At 40.7% G+C, this 11,826-nt stretch overlaps 2 protein-coding genes across 5 annotated transcripts in view; both read left to right on the top strand.

Moving 5' to 3' along the window:
- Positions 1–279: 279 nt before the first annotated feature.
- LOC108240065 (lysophosphatidic acid receptor 1-A-like) lies at positions 280–5,307 on the top strand. Its single transcript, XM_017423235.3, has 4 exons — positions 280–300; positions 986–1,469; positions 2,018–2,512; positions 4,298–5,307. Exons 2-4 carry the CDS (start codon positions 1,211–1,213, stop codon positions 4,609–4,611), a joined length of 1,068 nt encoding a protein of 355 aa, XP_017278724.1. The 5' UTR covers positions 280–300; positions 986–1,210; the 3' UTR covers positions 4,612–5,307.
- Positions 5,308–7,635: 2,328 nt separating this feature from the next.
- The window catches only part of LOC108229982 (calmodulin-regulated spectrin-associated protein 3), an 18,417-nt gene continuing 14,226 nt past the window's right edge, over positions 7,636–11,826 (top strand). For 2 of the 4 annotated variants that reach the window (XM_017405750.3, XM_017405725.3), the window contains exon 1: positions 7,636–8,270. In XM_017405750.3, coding sequence (XP_017261239.1) covers positions 8,132–8,270 — 139 coding nt within the window. In that variant the 5' untranslated portion in view covers positions 7,636–8,131. The remainder of the gene's footprint in view (positions 8,271–11,826) is intronic. The other 2 variants (XM_017405742.3, XM_017405734.3) reach the window with 1 other exon arrangement.

Genomic DNA, 11,826 nt, shown 5'->3' with positions numbered 1-11,826 from the left:
TCTAAATCTTGCTGAAACTGACATCCGCTTGTGTTATGACCACATTCATGTTCTTGTTTTCTGTCTAATCACGGAAATAAGTTTTTTATAGGCATTCCTTAGAAAAAACAACTGTCAACTGTTACTCAAAGGTGTGAACATTCACAACACAATTTCTAAAAAGGGGATGATTCAAATAGAGAGAATCATGTCTTATCTGATTAGGGGCTGGCGGTAGATGTGAGATATTTGTAGAGAAGACTTTATCTTTCACTCTCTTTCAGCAGAAATTAACTGAGCTGTTAGAAGCTGCTCTTGAAGGTGAGTCAGTCAAAAGTATATGTAATTTGTATTTTATTTAGCATTTAACGTTTTGATTCCACCAGTTATCAAAAAAGTATTCATTTCTTGTCACGAGAGGAGCAGCCATTCTGTGAAAGTGTGTATTTTCCTATTAATTCTGAGCTAATGATGTGATGACTGTATGTGTATGAAATACACAACTGAACCTGTCTTAGCAAAGCTTTGTCAGTCGGACCAGGAGCCATCTTGTCTGCAGTGCGCAACTTCTACTAAAACAGAGTGAGACTGTTAACAGTTTGTTAGACGCATTTTTATGCGTCTAACAATATTTCTTCTTCATTAATTGATTGTTCGGGGTTTATGTTAACTCAGACTCGTCTGGGCTTTTTGTAAAATAAAAAAAAATGTACAAAACAGCAAATATTCCTCCCCTTTGTTTATGACTTGTACTTGTTTCAGCTCATTGTTTCAGTAGATTTTTGGTAGTGAATGATGCGTATTTTGTGGGGGCTTTTTATCAGATAAAAGTTCACTTCCTGTAAAACTTGGGTTTCTGTAGAAAGGAGTACAAACACACAGATAAGACAGTTTGTTGTATGAAGCTGTGGCTGCAGATCAGTGAAGGTTAGAAATACACAAACTAACTGGGATGGATGGATGGATGGATGGATTCAGTAAAAAACTGTTCTTTGTTTCTTTACAGATTGAAAATGTGGATCCAGCGCTGCAGACAGCTAATTCAGTAAAAGTCTCTGACTTCAAACTGGATCTCCAATTCTCACTTTTCCACCTGATGGCATGCTGACCTTCAACCCATAGAAGAAGAAGGGTCTGAATGCTGCCCTAATCCTTCACTTCAGCTTCCTGTCAGCAAAGCTTCCATCCCCTTCAGCTCTCCTCTGATAAGACGCCTAACTGAGGTCTCAGCATGGGTACAGAGACTGTATGCTGTGAAGAAGGATGCTACGAGAATCGCTCAGTCAGGTTTTATTATAATAACAGTAACAAGATTATCAGTGACGAGTGGCGCAAGCGTGACTATGTGGTTGTCAGTTTGGGATTTACTGTTTGCTTCATAGTTATTTTTTCCAACCTTTTGGTCATGGCAGCCATTTTTAAAAACCGACGCTTTCACTTCCCCATCTACTACCTGCTGGGTAATCTGGCTTTAGCAGACTTCCTCTCAGGTAAGATTGTTTTACTTATCTACTTTTACGTTTCATTGATATTATAAATACACAGTAATATGAATGTCCTGTCCACGTAACACAGGCCTAAAGACAACAGGCTTATTCTCCTGTAATCAACCCTAATTACCCAACATTTATTTAATCTTTTTACTATAGTTTAAAATATTTACAACAATTAGTTAGAGATGCACCATTTACAGTTGTCTTGGCCATTATCAGCCGATTAAAATCTGTCGACCAATTAATCAATCTATCTCTAATTATAGGGTAGAATTTAATATTTAGACACTGGTATAGAAATATTTGTTGAATAACTTCTTTGCACTAAACAAAGCCTTTGAGATCTTCCAGTCGGGTTTTTGTCCTCATATGCATTGAGACAGCTCTCAGTGCTATAATATCTGACTGAGGACATTAGATATCTGATAAATCAAACATTTAAGAGTTTTTTTTTTTCCTTTTCTGTTTTACAACGACAACTTGACTCAACATAATATGTAAAGTTTTTAAAGTTCTCTGTAATTCAACTGTTTTTGTCTTCCCAGGTGTCTCCTACCTCCATTTGATGTTTCACACTGGTCCCTGGAGAATAAAACTGTCTATTAAGCAGTGGTTTGTACGTCAGGGGCTGATTGACACCAGCCTCACAGCCTCAGTCCTGAACCTTCTGGCGCTGGCTGTTGAGCGTCACCAGACCATCTTCAGCATGCAGCTCCACAGTTCGATGAGCACCAGACGGGTTTTTATCATCATAGTATGCATCTGGCTGGTGGCCATCATCATGGGCCTGATTCCCACCATGGGCTGGAACTGCCTGTGTGACCTAAAGGAATGCTCTAAGATGGCACCGATGTACCACCACACCTTCCTGATGTTCTGGGCTGTTCTGAACTTGCTGACCTTCTCCATAATGGTGGCCATCTACACCCGGATCTTTCTCTATGTGAGGCGCAAGAGCAGGCAGATGTCACAGCACACAAGTCAGATCAGACACAAAGAGACTGTGCTGAGCCTGATGAAGACGGTTTCGATGATTCTAGGTGAGGAGGGAAACACTATATGATGCACATATCATATATTTAACAAAAACCTAAAGGTTTTTTTAAACCAATTTTATGAATATCTGATCAACCTGAATCAACCTTTTTGTAAACGTCAAAACTTGTAAATGTTTTGCCATAAAAGGTGCTTTAAAGGACTTAAAACTTTTTTTGGTCCATGATAGTAAACATGTTTTTTAAAAAACAAGCAATAATTAAGGTCTCTGTTCAAATGTAGCAGTAAAATTTATCTTGGCTGATCTTGGCACTAAAAAGGGATGGCTTTTTGAATATAAAATCAAATCATTCAGGAATGCATGTTAGTGCCATGTTTTAACAGGGCCAAAGATAACTATTAACTCTCCTGTGGCCTTTGGGTCAAATTGACCCAAAGTTGCAAGGGCTTCTCTACCTCTCTTTGTCTCTCTGTCTCTTTTGAGGATTTTAGGAGGGTGAAACATTTGTGACCCCTGCTGGCAAAATAAGTCTAAATGCACACAGGAGCCAAATAAGTGAAAGTATTGATTTTTGCTGTAATTGAGATTTGCATGAAAATAAATCTATAAAGACACTATCTATCATTCTATTTTTCTTTTTCAGCTGTTCCCTTTTCAGAGGTCTCCACAGCGAGTCATCCTCCTCCATCCAACTTTGTCTTCTGTGTCCTCTGTCCTCATTCCAGCTACCTCCATGTCCTCTCTAACTGCATCCATATGTCTCCTCTTTGTCTTTTTCCTGGCAGCTGCATCTCTAACATCCTTCTACCAATATACCCACTGTCCCTCCTCTGCACATGTCCAAACCATCTCAGTCTGGCCTCTCTAACTTTATCTCCCAGTCCTTCAACCTGTGCTGTACCTCTGATGACCTCATTCCTAATCCTGTCCATCCTCGTCCCTCCCAAGGAGAACCTCAACATCTTCAACTCTGCCACTTCCTGTTCTGTCTCCTGTCTTTTTGTCTCCAAACCATACAACATAGCTGCTCTCACCTCTGTCCTGTAAACCTTTTCTTTGACATTTGCTGCCAGCCTTTTGTCACAAATCACTCCTGAAACTTTTCTCCATCCTACTTGGACTCTCTTCTTCACTTCTTTGTCACACTCCCCATTTTCCTGGACAGTCGACCCTAAGTCCTTGAAGTCCTGCACCTTTGTGTCCTCTGCCTCATTGTTCCTCCTGCCTCCCTCTCATTCAAACACATGTACTCATGTCTTGCTACAGCTGGTGTCATCCCTTGTCTTTAAAGTCTATACCTCTACCTCTCCAGGTTCTCTTCCGCCTGTTCCATGTTCTCACCACAGATCACAATGCCATCTGCAAACATCATAGTCCACAGGGATTTCTGCCTGACCTCATCCGTTAGTCTGTCCATAGACCGATTTAAAGAGTGACTCATTCTTTCATAAATCTTTCTAGAAGCAGTCTGTATGCCTAGGTGATTGAATTTATACACCTGTGGCTATGGAGGTTATTGGAACACCTGAGTTTAATGACTTGGAAGGGTGAGTGAATACTTTTGGCAATATAGTGCTGGACGTGCTGCTGGTGTGTGCATTCCTGAGATGCCTAATCAAGTGTTATAAAAATAAAACCTGATCAAACAGACTAAACCCATTCCTGAAGCTGATGTGTCTCCATTAAGAGATACAGCTTCTTCATGACCCCTCCTAACAATTGTCCACTCCTCCTCATTGTTTGCAACTGGTGTAACTTTTCTTCTAGATTTCTAGTGTTTATTTCAGATCATCTAAAAACCTTTTGTGCTCCTGCTCTCTCTCTACAGGCTTGTTTGTGATCTGCTGGACACCCGGCCTCGTCCTGCTGCTGCTTGACGGTCTGGATTGTGACCGATGTCAGGTGTTGGCCTACGAGAAATACATCCTGGTGCTGGCTGAGTGCAACTCATTTGTCAATCCCATCATCTACTGCTTCAGAGACAGCGACATGAGGAGGACATTCAAGGACATTTTGTGCTTCCTGTGCAACCGGCACCGCGATCAGAACGGCTTGTCTGAAGCTCGCTTTACCACCATGGATCAAAAGGTACTGTCTAAAAGCAACGGAACGGAAGATGACCACAAATCAATTAAGGACTGATTTTCATTTCAAGCCTGGTTTCTTAGCTGAACGCAGCTTATTGTTGGCTTTAACTGCTTTTCATTCTTGGTGTTTGTAAAATATTTTAGATTCAAAGGCAAAAAAGATGTTAGTCTCTGCAAAAACTCTCAGATGAACCCCCTTGGGGGCGGGGGGTCAAACGTTCTCTTGTTCTCATCAGAAAACCCCAAAAAGGTCAGCTCTTGTGTCTCTAACCAACATTAAAATGATGAGATGTTGATTACAGCTCTGGAAACCCCTGGTCCCAGATCTCTGTTATTAACCAGATAAGTAGGTTCAAACAGATTCCACAGGTGAGCTGGCTTCTGTCAATTTCACTCAGGTTGAGAGATGGAACCACAGCGCCTCCTACTGGTGACCTATGGTTGCCAAAAGCCACTGACTTTGAGGACTTCACGTGTTCCCTGGCTTGTGGTTAAAAAATCGCCTTTTCTCGCTATAACCATGAAGGGTTGTTGATCACTTTCTGTTTCTGGTTTCGGCTTACAAGACTGAAGCCGGTCAAACTTGCCGCCCCTCAGAGAGATCCACTCACCCCACCCCAATCCTGTATTCACTCAAATATCACATGCATCCAGGATTGTTGTGTGAGGGGATTGTACTCTGACGGGCGTATTCTTCTTTTGATCTGTGTTGCTGGAATTTATTGATCTTTGCTAAAGTGATGCAGGATACACTGTTTGTAATAAAACACTTTATTTATGATGATAAATATTACATGCAGTAATCAGTGCAATAAATCAATCAATCAGTCAGTCGTCAGAAGCGGCTCGGCCTAATGGAAAAGGAAACAAGAATTGTTTTAATTTTTAATGTTGCCCTGTTTTTGAGCACAATGGAGCAACCAAGACAATTAGCTGATAAAACCTAAAGATTCAGAGTGAAGCTTCTTCTGTTGACATCAAGTCAAACAAACATTTTGATGTGAATCTGTTCTGTTCTGTGAAACAATGATGTCACTCTCAATACTGTCATTAAAACTCAACAAACGTGTCCTTTTGAGTCTTTTCATGCCAACCTTTTGTCTTTCTGTCTGACTAAAGGTTGGTTATCAGCTGGCCGGTTGGATCTCATCATCTCTTTAAGCTTCTGTAAAGATGTTTTCTTCTCATTTTCCTTCACAGCCGGAGGAGCAACCTCTGGTTCAGCACAGAGTCCCTTTTTGTTTTGTGGAGAGACTTTCTTCTTTATCTTGTCTCTGACCCGACCCCATCCATCTCTGTCCTTTTCCTTCATTCCTTCTGAAGTATTTTTACCGGAATCCTTCCTTATGTTGCCCAGAAAGAATCCCTTCAGTGATTTTGGTTCCTTCTTCTTGTTCTTCTCCTTCTTTAGCTTATCCAGGTTCAGTTTCTGTGTTAGGCTCTTCTTCCTCTTACTGCTTTTCCTCGTTGGCAGCGCCATCTTCAGTCGCTTTAAGGCTTTGTTCAGAGGGGACTTCTTCTTCTGTCTCCCAAAGAAAGCTCTCTTTGAGGAGGAGCCACCCATAGCTGCCAACCTGCAAGAAGAAGGAAAACATCTTCAACCAAAGGATGAAACACAGACAAATCCTCGTTCTGGAAGTCATTTAGCTGTTTTTCTTAAATTAATAAATTTGAAAAACTCAGAAGCATACAGTATACTGTTTATGGTACATGTTTGTATTTTTTAGGAGTAAAAGAACATGTTTCTGAATACTAAAGAAAAGAAACATGACATAGGATAAAGGAGACAAAATAAAATATAATTTGGTTGAATTGAACCAGATTAGACGTACGCTTTGAATGCTGTTTGGTTTACATGAAAGTATTCAAAGTGTTAAAACAACAGCTGTACACATTTTCTTACATAATCTTTTTAAAAAGGTTTATCAACTTGGTATAAGTAAAAAAGTCCACAGATGTCACACAGAAACCTGTCTGCTTACCTCCAGTCGTCCTCACAATCGAAGCAAACGTCTCTTTTTTCCTGTCTTCTGAGTTCAGCGAATACAAAAATCTGAGAACGAGTGTGTTTCGACCTTCACCATGGTAAGAAGAGTCCAACAAACCACCGCCTCTGTATCTGATGGTGAGACGCAGGATACTTGTTTCCTTGTTTCGCCTCTGAAGACGGCCTCACGTGGAGCTCTGACAGAACAAACTGGTTCTGTGGCATTCTTCAGGCCTGACACTGCTTCTGCTTTTGTCAAAGTCAAAAAACATGTTTGGCTGTTAGATACAGCATATGAAGCTTAAACATTTAACGGGTGACGAACTATTACCTGGAAGACGCTGCAAAGTTTTAACTGTTTTCTCTGAAATGTAGACTTTGCATAAACTCTTTCTAAGTTTTGCTGGTAAAGTAAAAATATACAGAATTCAGTGAATTATTGGTGATATTTGTTTTTTTCAAGTATCCCAATGAAATTACTTTTAAATGTTACATAACCACAAAAATCGAAAAAAGTTCAAGTGGAACTACATCAAAGCAAATGGTAACTAAAGCTGATTAAAAATGACCAAACAAAGAAAGAGACAAAGAAGGTACAAAATGATTATTAAGCGTCACAGAACAGCTTCAAAACTCTGCAAAACAACAAAGAGACGAATTTAATTACCAATATGAGCTAAACAAATAATAAATCCTAAAATGTAAAAATAAAAAAAAATCATTTTTTTCTATCAACAATGACAAAAATAGGTCCAAAAAGCTATAACTAGATATGATAATTTAAAAATAATTAAATTCTACAAAACAGTAAATAAAACTAAACATTAATCGAGTCTAAGAGTAGAAACAAGAGACATAGAAACATGTCAAACAAAAAAACAACAAGAAAACAATAGTGTGAAACTGAACCAACATTCATACTAATAAGAGAAAAAAGGTTTTTAATCTTCTAAAACCAGATCTATAATTAATTCCTCTCATATTTTCTGATATGATGTAGTTTTTTTTCTTTTATTATAAAGGTATAAAACTATAGTCCTTACCTGCTACAGCTGCATTTGATTTGTTTTATTTACCTTTTTAATTTATTTTTTCCTCCTGTTTGACCTGAGACGCTTCCTTGCTCGAGGGCGCCCTCGTGTGGTGGACTGGAGGAAGTGCTGGGGGATTTCCCTCGAGTCTCCTCTCGGAGGAACCGTGTCCTCACTCTGCGCTTCTGGGCAGGACTTAGCCCGTGTTGTTACTCTGCATAAAAACAGCTAGAAAACAGAAAATTAAAGACTTATCTTAAAAAAAAGATATTTTTTGGTGTTTTTCCGGCTGACGTGTGATGTTCGGGGGGGCTGGATTGATGAAGTCTTTTTTATTTTTATTATTTAGGACTACCGGCCACATCCACTGAATATTCTCTGAAAGCCTTTTATTTATTTATTTATTTATTTATTTATTTATTTATTTATTTATTTATTTATTTCTCTCAGCGTGTATCTGCATCAGCACAGGGTCCTCCTCCATCCCTCCTCCTCCATCTCCTCCTCCTCCTCCTCCTCCTGCTTCCTCCGTGTCCTCGGAGCTGCACACCGCGGTCATGGTGGACTCTCCGGGCGCAGCGGTGAAGAAAACCTTCTCGGTGCCGGAGATCAAACCGCTGGACCGGTACGACTCCAACCGGGCCCGGATCTGCGCCAGCGTCCGGTGGCTGCTGTCCACATCGTACGGCTCTGCAGGTAGACCCAACACACACACACACGCATCAGCACCAAGGCGCCGCTTGGGTGGGGCGCTTAATAATTTATCCTTCTATATATGGAGCTCAGACTTGTACACTCGTCTTGCTTTTCGCAGGGAACCTCGAGCGTCCTCCTCCTCCTCCTTCTCTGCATCCTTTTTGTTTCAATAAGCCGCTGCATTGATGCTCTCCTCTCCTCTTTTCTTTTTTTTTTTCACCCTCCTCCCCATCTGTGCATCTCAGCACCATGTAACCGATGATGGAGGAGTGGGGGTGTCTCGGGCGAATATTTGCGGTGAATATGATGAGGCTTGTCAGCAGGAATTTCCTCAGCCGTGCACGAAGGCAGCTGTGATGGCTGCAGCGCAACAAAGCCTTTTGTCAGAGCGGCATCACCATCAGGCCCGTGGAGGGATTTTAACAGACAGGGAGAGAGGAAAAAGGGGGCCTTTTTAAATGAATGCGTCCTTTATCGGACGGTTGGTTTCTGTTGGCTGTATATGGGTCATCCACATGATATTTGTGTCAGTGTTACGCTCTGCTTTGGTGAGAGTGCTGAAGGTGACACTATAAGGCAATAAAGTGGTTTTTGTTGTTGTTATTCCAGATGTCATGAAAATTACAGATTACTTTAATGCAAATAAACATTGTCTGCAGATAAGGAGCTTCAGATGTTTGTTTTCCTGCTGAGATAAAGAGCTCCGTGCAGATATATGCTGATGTTTAGAGGCTGGTGACAGAAAGGTGAAGTCACCTTTGGATGGTGGGATTTGGGTGACATCATGCTGACATTAATCTGGTCGTCAGATCTCACCTGGGTCACCATCCAAACCCAGATTTATTGAATTTAGTACCAGCTCGAAGCAGACGATATGTAGCTTTTGCATTATTAAACTTCTCATTAGTCAGATAATCTCCTGGGCTGTTATTTTGGATTTTGCACTGTATGGATAAATGTCACTGTCCAGTCACCATGAGCTCTGTGTGTGTGTGTGTGTGTGTGTGTGTGTCGAGGTGCAGACTTTGCTGACTAGCACGGTGATGTCAGACTGCATCTATCACTCCAACAGGCAATTTATATTCATAGTCCTTATGAAAATAATGAATTTTTATTTATTTTTTTGGCTTTAGTCAGAATTTAAAGTTTATGTACAGTCAGGAGGTAAAAGGAGCTAAGATTCTTTCAGCGGGGAGGTTTTGTTGTCTGCCAACTGGAAAATGCCTGCTGGGTGTCTCATACAAGTTTAATGACTCTCCTGAAGAAAAAAAAGCTCCAATAAAAGCTTCAGAAGGGTTAAATTTACCAGACACGTCTCTGATGCTGACTTCTACCTTAATTATGAACCGGAGCGCTGAAAGCTCATAGGCGACAGCGATGTTTTTCTTGTGTCTGTGTGTAAATAGTAAATGGACTGGACTTAAATGGCGCCTTTCTAGCCAAGCAGGCTACTCAAAGCGCTTAACAACACAATCTGTGTCCTCATTTACTCAGCCACACACACATCCACACAGCACTCAAAGCTAATCTGAATAAATCATTCTTTAGAGTCTAATCAGCGCTTTAGATCACATTCATACATTCATCAACCGATGGGGCACATCAGAGGCAATTAGGGGTTCAGTATCTCGCCCAGGGACACTCCAACATGTGACTGCTGCCAGGAATTGAACCTCCAGCTCTCTCATTGGAGGACAACTGCTCTGACCACTGATCCACAGCCACCCCGGCCGTGTGTGCGTCTGTTAGCAAAATATTTCACGAATCCCAGTGCAGATTTGAATAAATCTTTCAGGAAATGATCTCTGGATGTACGTCTACAGCCGGTTAACTTTTGGAGTCAGCTCGATTCAAGATGGCCGCCAGATTTAATCCATTTCCAACACAAAAATGGCTACAACCCAGGCAGTTTTTCAGCTATTGGGCTAAGATTTTATGCGGTAGTAGCTGAGAGTCATTCACAACGCATGCTCCGAGCGTGACCTCTCATGGTATCGCATGTCATTGCACATAAGGTTATTTTCAAACAACGACAACTTTGTCATTTCTAAATATAAGATGATCTTAGTGTGAAACTCGTGCATGAAAGGAGGGAATTTAGGCATTTGATTTCTTGATGACATTTTTCTTCCTGTTGGTGCTGAAATTGTGTTTTCTAAGTCAAACACAAATGTTGAAATCTGCTTTTTATGGTGCAGGAGTTAAGGAGTCTTCTAGTCAGAGGAGCTCAGATTTGACATGAAATCCTACAGAAGTGCACATATTTATAATCCTGCTTTAAATAAACACCTCTAATAGATTAGAATAAATATGAAAAGGGTCTGAGGATTAACAAACATTTATGTTCAGAGAGAAAATATCAAACATATCTACAGTATAGATCTGCCATTCCTTGTTAGGGCACCTTTTTAGCTCTGAATTTGATTTCTGAGGGGGGAAAAAAATCAGCCAGAATATTCTTCATGTTAGAAATTTGGTTATTTGGTTCAGAATCTCAGCATATATTCAGTCATTTGAGTCATAATAAACCTCCACACAACTCACAGCAACATAATTTCACCAAAGATAATTCACCACCTATTAAAAGCCTTTAGCCTATTGTTTCACATATAATCTGATTCACAATACAACAAATAAAATTACACTCACCAGAGTAGCGTTATAGGTCTTAAAGTCTGTCTGAACACAATCTGACCCTCATATATCTGACTGGAAGTGAGAAAATTCACCTTTTCTGTTTCCCATGCAAAATAATTAGTTGGTAACTATTTAGTTTTTCTCTGTTTACGTTTGTTTTTGGGACCATGATCATTTCCTAACAGATAGTAGTAAATTAAAAACATGCCGCTTTATTTTGTACAAAAAAATAAATCTAATCAGCAGATTAACTCGATCTGAAATGTGCCTAAGATCTTTAAAGGAGGTAAAGGTTTTAGCTGTTGTCTCTTCCTGATGGAATCAGTTTAATGTTGGGTCGCTTCTCTGCTTCCTGCTCTGCAGTCCCGTCTCATTCCCTCCGCTGTGATCAGAATAAATGGCTGCTTTCCATTCCCACCGTTTCCATAGTGACCAGAGTCGTCGTTTTGTTTTTCCTCGCAGCGCTGCAGATTTTGTGAGGCGCGAGTTTACCCCTCTAAACCCCGCAGTGGCGTGCGTGGTGAAACTCTCGCTGATGTAGAGACGTGGACGGACGTCTCGTCTCCTCACAGCCGTGCACGGAAACGGGACAGAGGATGGGAGGAAGGAGTTAGTTACATAAGAAAGCCTCACAACAGCGGAAAATTAAAAAAAAAAACCCACTCATTAGACTTTGTGTTTGGATGCATGTTGACTCAAAGCAGCAGAAAACATGCAGTAATGATGTTTCTCCTGAATCGTTCCAATTTCCAGGATTATCCAGAGACGTAATATGGGTTGGCCAGATAAGTGTGGGGTGTTTTAGTCCACAGTGTGTGTGTGTCTATGAGCTGACCCACTCATATTGGTCTGAGATGACTTATGCACACACACACACACACACACACACACACACACACACACACACACACACACTCTA

This window comes from Kryptolebias marmoratus, linkage group LG3 (assembly GCF_001649575.2).
Source record: "Kryptolebias marmoratus isolate JLee-2015 linkage group LG3, ASM164957v2, whole genome shotgun sequence".
Classification (NCBI taxonomy): domain Eukaryota; kingdom Metazoa; phylum Chordata; class Actinopteri; order Cyprinodontiformes; family Rivulidae; genus Kryptolebias; species Kryptolebias marmoratus.
The sequence above is the reverse complement of the archived record's forward strand: the minus strand, read 5'-3'. Positions and strand labels throughout refer to the sequence as shown.

Coding starts and splice junctions, on each gene's coding strand:
- LOC108240065 (XM_017423235.3), top strand. CDS start 1,211: ATGGGTACAGAGACTGTATGCTGTGAAGAAGGATGCTACGAGAATCGC. Junction 1,470..2,017: donor TTTAGCAGACTTCCTCTCAG/GTAAGATTGTTT, acceptor TTGTCTTCCCAG/GTGTCTCCTACCTCCATTTG. Junction 2,513..4,297: donor GACGGTTTCGATGATTCTAG/GTGAGGAGGGAA, acceptor CTCTCTCTACAG/GCTTGTTTGTGATCTGCTGG.